This window comes from Bos indicus x Bos taurus, chromosome 15, assembly GCF_003369695.1.
Source record: "Bos indicus x Bos taurus breed Angus x Brahman F1 hybrid chromosome 15, Bos_hybrid_MaternalHap_v2.0, whole genome shotgun sequence".
In the NCBI taxonomy this organism is placed as follows: domain Eukaryota; kingdom Metazoa; phylum Chordata; class Mammalia; order Artiodactyla; family Bovidae; genus Bos; species Bos indicus x Bos taurus.
This window is the reverse complement of record NC_040090.1, coordinates 35,661,689-35,677,552: the sequence shown is the minus strand read 5'-3', so window position 1 is coordinate 35,677,552 and position 15,864 is coordinate 35,661,689. Positions and strand designations below refer to the sequence as shown.

The 15,864-nt window shown below is 39.6% G+C and overlaps 1 protein-coding gene and 1 pseudogene across 1 annotated transcript; both read left to right on the top strand.

Annotated features, from left to right (window-relative positions):
• Window positions 1–5,748: 5,748 nt before the first annotated feature.
• On the top strand, window positions 5,749–7,326 carry LOC113905585 (hemoglobin subunit epsilon-4). Its single transcript, XM_027563095.1, has 3 exons — window positions 5,749–5,871; window positions 5,997–6,219; window positions 7,060–7,326. The coding sequence occupies exons 1-3, from the start codon at window positions 5,780–5,782 to the stop codon at window positions 7,186–7,188; spliced, it is 444 nt and encodes a 147-aa protein (XP_027418896.1). The 5' UTR covers window positions 5,749–5,779; the 3' UTR covers window positions 7,189–7,326.
• A 3,907-nt stretch (window positions 7,327–11,233) lies between these two features.
• Window positions 11,234–12,707, top strand: LOC113905587 (annotated as a pseudogene).
• The last annotated feature ends 3,157 nt before the right edge of the window (window positions 12,708–15,864 follow it).

Sequence of the window (15,864 nt, the reverse complement as noted above, 5' to 3'; positions counted from 1 at the left end):
TCCATTGCCTATGTATTGATTTGAACACATTGGACCTTAGTAATGGATGGGAGATCTTTGTCGCATCATGTGAGCTCAGTAGCTACATCTGGTGGGTAGAGTTGCCCTGCAACATATGAGATCCTAGTTTCCCAGCTAAAGAGTGAATCCATGTTCCCTGGGTTGTGAGGAGGATTCCTGTACATGGGACCACGAAGGAAGTCCACCATTAGCCTTTTATTATGCCCCTAAACAGAGTAAAGAGAGGCTCTGTGTGGCACCAAGACCGTTCCACCCAGTCAGTCAACAAATGAGAGCAAAGTACTTTTTTTAATCTATCGATCTCTTTTTCATCCTTCTTGCCTCTCAACTATTACTCCGATTCTGAATATCAAAGGTTCCTGGATGGCGATGATGAAGGAGCAAGCAGAAGATACATTCTTCCTCCCTTAATGATCTAGGTTTAGTTCTAAAATTTGCCAGTTCAGGACAATTTACCTGAAAACAAAAACATATAATTTACAATCATATGCATATATTCAGGTCTAGAGGACTCAAATCTTTAATAGATGAAAAGATGTCTAATTATTGTTGATAGACCATAAAAGCCAGCTGAGAAAAATAATGTGATAACACAATTATCTGGGAATATTAATTTAAGAGTCAGAGGGTTTAGAAATTGTCATTACCAGGTTTAAAATACTAGAATGGCTTTGTATTCCCTATCCTAGAAGAGAAGTTCTGAGTTATTAGGTTTTTGCTTTTTCTGAAACAATATTTTCTGCCATTCTAACTTTTACTATTTACATATCAACCACACCAACCCATCACTCATATTTCTAGCATAGCAGACATTTGTTTTACCTTCCTTAGAGATTTGGATCCAGTGTCCCAACTTTCAGGACCTCTATCCCAATACTCTCCACTACAGATTCTTTCTTTTCATTCTGGGCTTCCTCAACTATGACCTTCTTAGATTTATTCCTTATCTAATTGTGTCCCTCTCTCATTATGTCCAGATATTAATTTCCTTCACAGCAAATGATAATAGCTGAAATTATTTGTTGATGGGTTTACTTATTCATTTTCTGTATCTTCCACCACAAAATTAGATAAAGAGGAAAGCTTTCTTTTTTGTCTATCTTAAATCTCCAGTACATAGAAAAATCATAACACAGAGTCATCTAACAAATAGTTATTGAATGAACATTTGAGAACCCATGGGAATGAAAGTTTGAAAAAAACATTATAGTTAATTTTACTTAATGTAAGAAACATAGTTTTGATCAGCTCTCTTGAGATGGAATGTGTTTCTCAGAGTACAATCAAGGGACCCTTGCCTAGTCTCTCCCTAGTGTTGTCATTTGTACTAATGGGGAGCCAGCTCTAAACCTAAGAACTTGCTGCTTTGGTTTGAATTTGAGCATACTGCTAGCTCTACAATTTGAGAAGCATCACTTAATACTTTAAGTTTTCATTCACTGATCATGCTTATCAAAGTCTATTTTGTCAGAATTAAATACACTAATATATCTCACATTTTTAGTTCACAACTTGGAACATAAGCTTTCTTTAGCTCTTTCTCTAAAAATAATTAGCTTTATCTGTAACTTCTATCTTTTAGAGGCAGTATTTATGTTATCTATAAGCACCATCTAGTATATATGTATTCATAAATATATGTGATTTTTATTCCAAATAATAATGCTTTTTTAAAAATTTGGCTATAAGAATAGTTATCATTATTGAAACTGATTGAGCTTTGGAGAAAAAAAAAGATCATTTTGTGAGGAAATAGAAAATAAATTCAAAGCCTGAATTTGAGGAATCAGCAAGACAGGTCTAGAGGAAAGAGAAGAGATGAGTCCAAAAACCGAGAGGTTATAAGGAAATAAGGATGGATATAGGAGGTGAAACATTTGGAAATATTGAGTTTGAAAGGAAAGAAGCTCCAGGGACCTGAACTAAGACCAAGATGTAATGTGTTAGGGCCTAAAAACTGCTTTCTGAAGTCTAGAGGGGTTTGTTTGGACTCTATTGACTTTTAAAAGAAACCTATATACACACGAACACCTATGGTGGATTCATATCAATGTATGGCAAAATCAATACAATATTGTAAAGTAACTAGCCTCCAATTAAAATAAATAAATTAAAAAAAAGAAGCCTATATAGAGATGAGGATATTGTCTACTGGAAAGTATAACTGTATGAAAGGAACTTTGCCTTTACTTGTTATTTTTCTCTTTTCCTCTCCAGGAGGCAGAAAAAAAAAAAAAAAATTACCAAGGAGAATGTCTATGCAGCATATGCAGACTCTGTATACCAAAAGAAGCTAGAGTTCACAAATATATTGCTAAGGCTGTTCTTACATTAGGGCTTCTCTGGTGTCTCAGACAGTAAAGAATCTGTCTGCAAAGCAGGAGACCTGGGTTCAATCCCTGGATTGGGAAAATACCCTGGAGAAGGACATGGCAACCACTCCAGTATTCTTGCCTGGAGAATCCCTATGGACAGAGGAGACTGGCAGGCTGCAGACCATGGGGTCACAAAGATTCGTACATGACTGAGCACCTAACCACACAGCACATTCATACATTGGTTGAGCATTTGTACAGAATTGTTTCTAGACAGCCATTTCAAGTTTGCATCCTATAAATCCAGGAGTGGGATAAATGTCTCTGAGGGAGGGAAACAGCTAGAACACGTGGGTTGGAGTGAGTATGATAAAAAGCTATGAGCGTTTATTTTTAAGCCCACAAAATATGAAGGAAGATAGGAAGAGGGAAATCATGGGCAAGTTCCTAGTCTAGCAAGGGGAACAAACTAACTGTGCTTAGAGACAAGGCAATGCCCCAGGCTTTGTGGGAAGTTGATATCACTTCTTTCTAAGTGGGAGTGGAAAGGCCAGCCTGCAACTCTCTGCTCACTGTACACATCTGTTATCTCTCTCCACCTCCACAGCTCCTGGAAATTGTGTTAGTGATTGTCTTGACAAACCATTTTGACACAGAATTAAGCCCCAGTGCAGGCTGCCTGAAGGAAGCTGGTGACTGGACTGGTGAACACCCTGGCCCACAAGATTCACTGAGGGTCCTGTGCAGTAGTAGTGACACCAAGTGTCACCAATATAAAGTATTCTCTACTTTATAGTAGCAGTAGCAGTAATGCTCTACTAAGAGTTCTCTGTATTGTCCTCAGGTCTGCTTTCTCACGTGCTTTTAAATATGTTAAATCCTTAGGGATTCTATGCTGAACTGTGTTTGAGGGGGTGAGGGGGGCTCACCATTCACTCATTTCATGAAGTAGAGATTTCTGGAGGAAAATTAAAAACAGAGCACCAAAGGTATATGGTTGGGACATACACTTGGGAGAATCATATACTTGTGAGTTATTCCAGTTAAAGATATGGGAGTTTTCTGGCAGGAGGGAAAGGGTGTCAGGGGACAAGAAAACTCCATAGGACCAGATCAACAAGTGGGTCTTAAGTGGGTCTGGAAAAAAAGACTTCAGTCAAGACAAAAGTTCTGGATGGAGGAGGAGTACCAAAATGGAGATTCTTTACGGGAAAATTAGCCCAGGTCTTAAGATGGCACTATCCAGGCAAGGATGTCATTCCATTCTAAGAACATATTTTCTAAAAGTAACTGGTTTGTCATAACCCTTGTGAAGAGAGATTGGGATGGGAAGGGTTTGAGGTCAGAGCAGGAGATACCTTTTTTCAAAGTCAACTCAAAGAACTGCCCATGGGCTTTACTAAGGAACTGTCTAGGTAAAGTGAAGAGAGCTGGCTAGGAAAGATTTTTTTTTTTTTCAGAACTTATTTTCTTTTTTCTTTTAAATATTTATTTGTATTTATTTATTTGGATGTGTCAGGTCTTAGTTGCAGGAGGCAAGATCTTCGATCTTTGCAGCACACAGGATATTTAAATATGGCATGTAAGATCTAGTTCCCTGACCAGGGATGGAACCTGGGGACCCTGCATTGGGAGACTGGAATCTTAGTCGCTGGACCACCAGGAAGGGAATGTTAAATTGATTGTTGCATTAGGAGATATATGTGAGCAGGCTGGCTACAGCATTTCAAGGAAGAGAGACCTTTGTAAAATGCCCAGAAAGAGGGACTGTCTAAAAAGTGTGAGAGAAAATCCAGAGTTAGAGGTAACTTCCAGAATCATTGCCTGCTTTGCTGAAAAGATGGGCAGTTATTCCCCAACATTCAGAGCTGCAGAAGCCCCTGAGTCTGAGGCCTTGCAGGGGCACATACTCCAATGAAGATGGGCATCAGGGCTAGAGATAGAAAGTACCCAGAGCCAACCCTGCAAGCCAGACCCCAGCTGAGTGTGAGTGAGGTTCCTGGTTGTGGTCATAGTTTCCGCTTTTTTCTTTCATTTCTCTGACCTCTTTTCTTGAAGCAAATCCTTTTGAGATTAATCCTAACTATTTTCTTTATATCTCTGTACCAAAGTGCTCACATAAATCAGTACCCACAGATTATCCACTCTGTCATGGTAAACCAGCTTCCAGAAACAGAAATTTTTATCCACATTTTACGTTTAAGTCTTTTCCAGGCTGAATAGATAAAAATGTCTCACTGTATCAAATAGACAGAAAAGATTTATTTTCTAATAGTAGAAATTTGGCTATTAATATAAACACATTGGGTTGAACTCTAAATTTTAGAGTCCCTCTGTAAATACACATGAAAATTATTTTTATTATATGTATATATATTTGTAAGAGTGATCTCAGTGAGAAGCAAACCAGCTTTCTGGAGGTCAAAATGTGGGAGCAACAAATTCTGAGATAAAATGAATCATTCCCTCTCCCACTAGAAATGTGTCTTTTCCAGTCTTGTAAATGCTTATTTGGATGCATGAGAACAAAGCACTTTAGATCACAGTGGCAGTGGCGTGTGGAGTACTGTCAGTGAAGGTTGCCTCTGACTGATTAGATGTGAAGAAAAGTCACACTCGGCCAGGAGTGTGGACCCAGCACATGAGACAACTCAGTTCATCCAGAGCCATTGCCAAGATGAATTCTTATACTTTCTTCATTAAACACAGAAACACCTATTATTTAACATTCAATAGTGTATTCTCTGATATGAATGCATAGATACATGTTCTGGCCAGAGAGAGTTTCCATGTAACCAGAGTGAAAACAATTATTCAGACAAGCACACATATTACTGATAGAACTCAGTAACAAAGGGCTGATGTTCATTTCTTCTCTAAATTACTGAGTTCTTGCCTATCCTGTTTATAAATTGATGCTGGATTGGGATCATTTATACTTGGCTACGAGAACTATAAAAGTATGAGCCCCATATAAGCTTTAGAAGCATTGGTAATCCAAGAAGAGCTGTGGCTTCTATTAATATACGCTGGCTGAACAGCAGAATAGTGTCTTGTAAATACCTGACACAGTGCTCAACAGAGTTCTAAATGTTGCTCTTCCTAACTCTAGCTATGCTTCATGGTCAGCCTGCTGGTCACTTCAGGAGGGGTGGTGGGGAGCTTGAGATATGAATTACACAGTAGAGGGTAGGGGGGAAAACAGCGGAGTATCCCTGATAGAGCCGGTAACACTATCAGAGACACAAATGTCCATCTTGCTGACCCACCCTTGCCCAAGTCCCACCCCTGGTGGTGGCCCCCTACCTTTGACCAATAGTCTCATTTTATTGGGGGAAGGAAGGACCTTGGGACAGGAGATGAGGAATAAAAGGCCACACAGTGAAGAGGCAGCACAGACTTGCTTCTGGCCCATTAGGATCACCAGTAAGCTCCCAGACACCATGGTGCATTTTACTACCGAGGAGAAGGCTGCTGTTGCTAGTCTGTGGGCCAAAGTGAATGTGGAGGTGGTCGGCGGTGAGAGCCTGGCAAGGTAAGCACTGGACACAGGTAGGAGAGGATGTAGAAAGGCTGAAAGTGTTCCATAAAAGAGGGACTGGTTAGGTTTCTTACATACTCTGACTTCTCATCTGTTCTGTGTCTATAATCATCCCATAGGCTCCTGATCGTCTACCCATGGACCCAGAGGTTCTTTGACAGTTTTGGTAACTTATACTCTGAGTCTGCAATAATGGGCAACCCCAAGGTCAAAGCCCATGGCAGGAAGGTGCTGAACTCCTTTGGAAATGCCATTGAGCACATGGATGACCTCAAGGGCACCTTTGCAGATCTAAGTGAGCTGCACTGTGACAAGTTGCACGTGGATCCCGAGAACTTCAGGGTGAGTCTGGGCATGCCTGTGCTTTGTTCTTTCATCCAGGTTTCTGTGCTGTGGTTATAATGAGAACACTGACTTAAGTCTTATGCTATAGAAGTATTTTTTGGAGGTAATATTTCAGAGAAAGGCTTGATCTTGATAGGTTGTTCCAGAGGTCAAAGATAAGACCAAGTAATTATTCTATGGCTAGTGGAGGTCACTGGTCATCTGATAATCCTGAAAAAAGAAAAAAGTGTTATGAAGAACACTAACCAAACTTGAGCTATATGTTTTGGCCTGGAGAATACAAACTGAGCCATGCAGAAGAAATCTTGCCTTGATAACTGAAATTTTCTATGAAAATTGATGAATACATTTCTTTATGATTTTTGAGTTTTGAACCAGAACTAAACAGGGCAAAATAAGAGCAACTTTTCACGATTTGTGCCTCCTTCTCTACTCTCTAGCAAAGATGAAATGTTTTTGTATACAAGGTGCTGGATTCCTCATCAAATGGATGTCCAAACAATCTGATGTGTGTAATATCTTGAGACAAAATATGCATATCTAGTCCCCTTTCAGCACTATAAGTTTACTTTTAAAATAAAGGAGAGAAGCAATCCATAGCAATGCTCTGGGGTTGGAAGTTGACAGAGAAAATGGGAGAATGATATAACACAGTGGGGGTTCAGACTGGGAGTCACTGAAGCCAATGTCAGGTCTATAATGATGCACTTTTGTGGGAACATGGCCATGAAAGCCGCTTAACCTCTTATGAAGAAGGAAACAGATGTTGTATCTATTTGCTGGAAGGGCAGCCTGAGACCTTCTCTTCATTACGTACTATCTTCTTTTTATTCCCAGCTCCTAGGCAACATGATATTGATTGTCTTGGCAACCCACTTCAGCAAGGAATTTACCCCGCAGATGCAGGCTTCCTGGCAGAAGCTGACAAATGCTGTGGCTAATGCTCTGGCCCACAAGTACCACTAGATGCCTGGCCAACCATGTTGGTGCCTATCTGAGGGCCCAGTCTCCCTTCAGTTCCTGTCCTGAAGACAGAGGGAGAGAGCTCTGACTCCAGACATAATTCCAATATAATTCAAATGAAATAAAAGTCATGGTCTATAACGACTGTCCTTGTATTTTCTCTTTGTTTTTATCTTTTATAAGTTGATTCAGGGGAAAAAAAAAAAAAAAGCTTTACTATTGGAACTGGGAATATTGGAGATTGAAATTTTGGGGAGGTTATAGAAGGAACCCTAATAAGATTCTATAAGAATGACTTTAGTGTGCAGTTAATTTTATGAGGGGAATGTAAACTCCTGAGATTGGCAAGGTCTTTAGAAAAAGGAAAGAAATGGAGTTACTCTAGAGAAATGCAAAATGATTGTTAATAGTGAGTTGTTAGGACACAAAGTAGGGGACCCTGTATAGTCTGTTATTTGTATAAATGCAGGATAGAGCTCTTTTTGGTCTACTTTAATTTAATATAGAAGTCATATATTTTATAGTTGTAAGTGCAGTGAAGATGGTACTTTTTAGGCACCCAGTCAAGGACTGTGCTCTCCGTTGTTTCCTTGCATCTTCAATGGTACTAATGTTATATGACTTGGGAGCTCTGTGTCCTGGAACACATTACTAATTCTATTAAACCTTTGCTAGAGATAAAGGCCATTTATTAGGGAAAATGATAAATTCACAAGTCATCCTTTCAGGTCTAATGGACAGAAGATAAATTTGCCCTTTAATGGCAGTGGTAGTATAAAATTAGAAAATTTGCTAGAGAGACCAGAAAAATCAGGAAATAAAGCTATTGTTTTATGCAAAAAGAAGATTCTTGAACAGGAGAGTGACATAATGAATAGGATATTGTAGGGAAATTGATCCACGTGTGTGTATAGACCAGACAAGGCAGAATCTACCCTGAATCTGGGATTAGGAATTGGCTATGATTATAATAAAGCTATAGGTAAAGGACTCAACTTGACAGAAGCAAGGGAAGTAAGACTAAAAAATCAAATATTGGACCGTTGTGGCAAAGAAGCCTGAAGACGTGAAACACAGTGAAATGAGAGTGGAATAGTCATGGATGACAGCCATGTGCCCTATCTGGTGAATGAGCAGAGGAAATTTCTTGACAGAAGAAGGAAAAAACCTAGACGTCTCTTGCTTGGAGCTGGTAATGGGCATAGCCACCCTTGTAAAAATCTTTTCAAATTTCTGTACTCAAGCCACTGGCATAAAGTGAAAAGCCAAAGCCCTGGAATTAACAGACAAGGTCAAAGTATTGCTCCATTGCCTCGAAACATTTAGTTAATATTTTTTTAGAATTAGTTTCCTTGTTTGTGAAGTGAGATAATTATCTCTATCTCTGCCTCACAAATGATCCCTACCACCCTCACTTCTGAAGTTCCAAGGAGATGTTTGTAAAGTGTGTTGTCTGTCATTTTGCCAAGGTAGTGGTAGTGGTTTTTCTGATGTTCTATGATCTAGTTTTCTGTGCCCTGTTTCATTGTAGATTCTTGAATTGATTCCATTGTTTCTGAGCTTCATATCTAGCTATCTAACTGCTTAATATCCCATGTTGGATTGCTCAAAGGTGACTCAAATACAGTATGTCCAAAACTGAACTCCTGATCATTTCCTAATTTATTTCTGCTAACTGAACCTTCTTTTTGTGTTCCCCATCTTAATGACTATGACATCATCAACTGCTGAAGTCTGAAAATAGAGATGGTGTTTCTTCTGTTGGAGTTCTCCAAGCAGGAATACTGGAATGAGTTGCCATTCCCCTCTCCAGATCTTCCTGGCCCAGGGATTGAACTTCTGTCTCTCATATTGTAGGAAGATTCTTTTGTATCTGAGCCACCAGGGAAGCCCATAACATCTTAATGATTATGACATCATCAGTTGCTCAAGACTGGAAACAGAGATGACAATTATATTTTCCTTCCTACTACAGTATCATTCTATATGTCTCTCATTTATTCTATTCCTATATTCATTTATACACTGAAAGCACAATAATTTTTGAAAAATACAAATCAATCATGTCACTCCATTTCTTGAATTTCTCAATAGTTCTACTTGACTTTCAGGTTAAAGGAAAAAAAATCTGTAACATAGTATAAAGATCATTCATAGCATCTTCCTATCACAAAATATTTCCCTGTCATCTGAATCACAGTCACACTGTATATCTTTCTATATACAAATCACATTATTTGAATTATTGTCCCTGGTAATTTTTAAACAGCATTATGTTATATAATGAATCTGTATTACAGCATGTGATGCAGATTCTTTCCATTGCTGTAAATATTTCATCATTTTACTGTACCATAATTTAGGAACATTAAAATTGCTACTGAATTGAGATTCTGATGAATATTGATGCTATAAGCATTCCTCTACATATCTTTGGATGCACACAAACATGCTTTTCAATTGCCAGGTCATAGGCGTTGCACATCCTCTGCTTCAGTAAGTGAAAGCGAAAGTCACTCAGTCGTGTCTGACTCTTTGCAACCCCATGAACTACACAGTCCATGGAATTCCCCAGGCCAGAATACTGGGTAGCCTTTCCCTTCTTCAGGGGATCTTACCAACCCAGGGATTGAACCCAGGTCTCCCACATTGTAGGCAGATTCTTTACCAGTTGAGCCTACATGGAAGCCCAAGAATACTGGAGTGGGTAGCCTATCCCTTCTCCAGAGGGTCTTCCTGACCCAGGAATTGAACTGGGGTCTCCTGCACTGCAGGTGGATTCTTTACCAGCTGAGCTAACAGGGAAGCCCCACTGCTTCAGTAGATACCAACAAATATTTTCAAAATCAATTGTACTGTTTTACATTATCATTAGCAAAGTATGAACACTTTTCTTTATATACAGCCTTGCAAAATGTTGGAATTGTCAACCTCTCATCTTCTATATATTCTTTTCCCTCTTCTTTCCCTTTTGTTACATTATTTTCCCTTCTCCTAGGCCCTTTTTCCATCCGTCCTTCCTCCCTTCCTCCCTTTCTTCTTCTTTTCTTCCTTTCTTCCTTCTTTCCAGGTATGCTGGTGGGTTTATATTTGTATATCATTGTAGTATTATTTTGAATTGAGAAGAATGAAATTTGACTTGAATCTTCATTCCTGGGTCCATTTTCACTTTTTTCCTGAGGATGCAGATGTGGAAATTTCTGTACTTAGTGTTTTCCCAGAAATCCTGTCAGACTTTATCACGCTGGATAAGATGAATCTTGTTTGCAAGTCCTCTGAATTTTCTCTACAGTCATATCATAAATATCAGATATTTTTCTTTATTTCTCATTAAATTGTTTCCATTATCCATAAACCTAGTTCAGTAGCTGCTCCATGTTCCATAAACCTAGTTCAGTAGCTGCTAGAAAGACAATATTTATGATTTTTCATTAACTTGATGGCAATTTAGTTCAATGAAGGGAATGGGTGAAAATTGACTTTTGTGGCACAGAGTATTTTTACAAGCAGAAAGAAAACAAGTTAAATCTATGACAAAATATTTATCCATTTCAACCTCTTACAAATATTTTCAGAAACAGAGTGAAGCTCCATACAAAGTCAACTTGATAAAATATTTCCTTACTAGGTCTTAGTTTTCTTACCTATTAATTCAACTTTTTAAATTCATAGATAAACTGTACTTCATAGGCTTAAACTGTAAGATACATTACACAACATCAGACTGAAATATTTAAGCATAAATGAGACTGGGAATATATTTATAGAGGCAATGGATGGATGAAGGAAATGAAGCTAAGAGATAAGAACAGGGAGAATAAAGTTTCTGAGTCTAGACACACTGGATCAGCCAATCACAGATGAAGGGCACTGAGGAACAGGAGTGCATCTTACATTCCCCCAAGCCAATGAACTTGTATTATGCCCTGGGCTAATCTGCTCTCAGAGCAGAGAGGGCAGGGGGCTGGGTGGGGCTCACAAGCAAGACCAGGGCCCCTACTGCTTACACTTGCTTCTAACACAACTTGCAACTGCACAAACACACATCATGGTGCATCTGACTCTTGAGGGGAAGGCTACTTGTCACTGCCCTGCAGAGCAAAATGAGGGTGGCTGAAGTTGGTGTTGAAACCTTAGGCAGGCAGGTATTCAGCTTACAAGGCAAGGAGAGTGAATGTCAGCTGGGTGTGTGGGGACAGAGCCATTGCCTGGGATTCTGGCAGGCATTGACTCCCTCCTTCCTTATGCTGTTTTCACCCTGTAGGCTTCTGGTTGTCTACCCCTGGACTCAGAGGTTCTTTGAGTCCTTTGGGAACTTGCCCTCTGCTGATGCTATTATGGGCAACGCTAAGGTGAAGGCCCATGACAAGAAGGTGCTAGACTCCTTTACCAAAGGCCTGAAGCATGTTGACCACCTCAAGGGTGTCTTTGCTTTGCTAAGTGAGTTGCACTGTAAGAATCTGCATGTCAGTCCTGAGAACATCAGTGTGAGTCTACGGGATGCTTAATATTCTCCATCTATTTTTTTTTTTTGGTGGTTAAGTTCCTATCATGAGGAGAGAGTTAAGCAGCAGGATACAGTTCAGAATGGAAAAGAGATATTCTGGTTACATCACTATGGATTCCTCAGGAACATTTAGTTTCCTTTACTTTCTTTGTTCCCAGCCATCATTTCCTCTTACCCAATCTTGTTTTTTTCTGTTTGTTCTTTACAGTATCTTCTTTTTATTCAAACATTTTGAGTATTTAAAAACACTTTTATATTTTAAGTCACTTAAAATTTTATCTCATATTTTCCCCTTACCTCTTCCTTTCAAAGCAAGGGAGACAAAATGATGCATTGTGTCTTGAAATGGTTCAAAAGAATAAAAAATGATAACAGGCTATGGACTAAGACAGAAAGGCAGAAACATTTCTAAGAACAAGTTCAGGCTGCTATCAATTCAGTTCAGTCACTCAGTCGTGTCCAACTCTTTGCAACCCCATGAATCATAGTGCGCCAAGCCTCCCTGTCCATCACCAACTCCCGGAGTTCACTCAGACTCACGTCCATTGAGTCAGTGATGCCATCCAGCCATCTCATCCTCTGTCATCCCCTTCTCCTCCTGCCCCCAATCCCTCCCAGCATCAGAGTCTTTTCCAATGAGTCAACTCTTCGCATGAGGTGGCCAAAGTATTGGAGTTTCAGCTTTAGCATCATTCCTTCCAAAGAAATCCCAGGGCTGATCTCCTTCAGAATGGACTGGCTGATATGGGTGGGTTCATATTAGAAGTAACATCTATACTTCAGCCATCTTTCTACTTATATTCTAGGGGCACAGCTTGGGATGAGACTGAAATACTCTTTAGTCTGAATTGGGTGCCTCTGCTAACCATGTCCTTGTTTTTTTATTCCTTCCACACAGCTCCTTGGCAACATACTGGTAATTACACTGGCTCAAAACTTTGGCAAGGAATTCACCCCGGAGTTCCTGGCTGCCTATCAGAAGGTGGTGGCTGGTGTGGCTAATGCCCTCACCTAAAAATACCACTGGGATCCTGGCCATTTTCTTTAAAAAAGGAGAAAATTTATTTTTAATTGATTGATGATTGGTTTACAATACTGGTTTGATCACTATCACATATTAACAGGAATTAATCATAGGTGTACATATATCCCCTCCCATTTGAATCTCCCTCCCATCTCCCACCAATTCACACTCCTCTAGGTTATTACAGAGCCCTATTTGAATTCCTTGAGTGGATGAACATTGTGATAGCTTACAGTGAACAGTGTCAGATTTGTGGCCTCCAGAGGAGACAATTTCGATCTGGGGCCAGAGAAGAGGCTTGATCACTCAGAGCTTTTGCATGGCAGAAATTTTATTACAGTGAAAAACGGACAGAGGAAGCTTCTGAGATAGACATCAGAAGGGGAACTGTAGAGTGCCCTACTTGCTAGTCTTATCAAGACCTTATATACTTTTTCCTTTGGTTACTAACAATAGAAAGGTCTTATTGAACCCTCTCTCACAACATACATTTTAAGAGAACAGGATTAGTCAGAAGAATCTTAAGAAGGAGAACCAGGTCCTCAAGTAAGATGCATTGTTGTTATATAATCATTAGTACAAAGTTAAGGAAAAACATACCTTTGAGCAAGATGAATTGTTTTGTTGTTTAATCATTGAAGTGAAGTGAAGTTGCTCAGCCATGTCCAACTCTTTTCGACCCCATGGACTGTAGCTTACAAGGCTCCCCTGTCCATGGAATTTTCCAGGCAAGAGTACTGGAGTGGGTTGCCATTTCCTTCTCCAGGGGATCTTCCCCACCCAGGGATCTAACCTGGGTATCCCACATTGCATGCAGACAATTTACCATCTGAGCTACCAGGGAAGCCATGGTAGAAGGTCAGCCTTATTCCTTGGACTGACTTTTTCAGCAATTAGAGTATATTTTGAGCCTAACTTTAAAAATAGGAGGTTTGTTGCCAAACAGAAAAGGAATTTCTTAACACTTTGATGAGGTAAAAATAAGGATTGACATGTTTATGAACAGCATTACTATGGCAAGACAGCATAGATAACCCTGTACTGGTCTGCAGGTCCTGAACACTGCACTGTCTGGTTCCCAAATTCCATCTGTAAAAAAGCAGCTTCACTCATTTCTCCAAGCAAATCTTAGGAGCAAACGAGTCCACGTAAGGCTTCTGTCTCTGGTGTAACTAAAATGGAGGAAAATGGACTATTGAAAGGGATCATCTACTTTTTCAGAGAAGACAAACGATGGGAGGTAGGAAAGCATTATGTTTTAAAACGACTTGAGTCTTGTAGGTTTCTGTTGGCCTCTCATGCTCTTCCTATTTGGAGAGTAAGATCTAATCACTTGAGTTACATAAGAGGTTTGGTAAAGATCAATCAGTCTTTCTCTAAGAGACTTGGCCACTGATAATACATCCACCACAAAGGAGAATACCTAAACCATGAATATATCCTGTACTGGCACCATCATTAAGAATAGGCTTGGAAACAGGACTTGATGCCACTTCCTTCTTTGTCCTTCATCTAGTAAATAGGCCTCTTTGTGTCTGTGTTAGTTGCTCAGTCAGTGTCCCATTCTTGGCAACCCCATGGAGTCTGTCTGGTTTCTTCGTCCATGGGATTCTCCAGGCAAGAATACTGGAGTGGGTTGCCATTCCCTCCTTCAGGGGATCTTCCCAACCCAGGCATCGAAGCCAGGTTTCCTACATTGCTGATAGATTCTTTACTGTCTGAGCCAGCAAGGAAGCCCTTTACCTTTACTTTAACCACCTAGGTTATGCATGGGTTTAAAGAGCTCTGGGCTTAAAGAAAGTTAGTCTTAAAGATTGTTGTCACAACTCAGAGTTGAAGAAAAAATGTCTTATGTGACTAAGACAAAGCAATGTAGAACAAAACATTTTTCCTTTTCTCCTCCTTGAGAGCTCCAGATCCCTTGAGCACCCTGGATTCCTTATCAGTCTATCTAAGAATTGACTCTCCAATTGGAAGACTTGATTTCCCTAGATTCTTCTATTTTTTACAGTTTAATTTTTAAGTCATTTTTCAGTTGTGATATTGCTTCTGTTGTTTTTTATGTTCCTGTTTTCAGGCCACAAGGCATGTCAGATCTTAGTCCCCTGAACAGAAATAGAACCCTCACGCCCTGCATTACACTAAGCCTTAAACACTAGACTGTCAGGAAGGCCCCAGTATTTCCCCAGATGTTATCTTCTGAACTTGGGGAAATAAAATCCACCCTCAAAGGTATGGCTTCTGCCTGATAAATAAATTTCAGCTCAATTTCCTGATTCAGTTTACTCATTTTCCCCCCTAAGGATATGGGAAAGTCCCTAAGGGTCTATTGATAGGGAGGCTTTGTGTCTAATATGAGAGGACAAGGGGAATGAGAAAAGGAAGGTACCTCACATAGTCAATAATGGATGAAGCTTCTGTCTCAAAGCACAAGAACTATTAAGAAGGTTTAAAATATAGACAGGATACTGGCATTGCAGGGAATCATGGAAAACTTCAAACCTAGGCAGAAACTTCAGGCTAATTCTGATCCATATCCACTAATTACTCAAGAAATAGTGTGCTCAATCAGAGACATAATGATTACTCAAGAAACCATTATTAACGTTTCCCTTTTTCATACTTCCCTTGCCTGCACATTGTAGGCAACGATGCTACATTACATCCGATATTCCCAATCTAATGCATAATCTCCCTCTCCCACTTGCCCCAAATAGCCTCCAAAATTAACCCCAACCTCCCATTTCAGGTAAAGCTCAGTGCTTGCATAACACTTGCTTGAATCTTTTGACCTTGTCATCAGTGAAATTTCCAGTATTGCCTAAGGAAATTCTTCCAAACCCTCCCACTCCAAACTTTGCACATTTCTTCCTGTCTAGCATACTCACCCTGTGTGCTGTATAAGGGTTTCTGCCTTTTATACTATCCTACATGATTACCATGTCTTATACAGCAAATCCACCATAGACAGTAAGTGTACGTTTATTAAATGAAATAATCAATGAATGAACAATTATTTCTTGTGTCAAAACTCCTGGGAGTAGAGGACAATTTTAAAAATAGGCTATTGTACAGTGTTTCTTTGGTTTAGTGCTACAATATACAATGAGGAAGCACACAGGAAAGTAAATCACTGATTAGATATTTG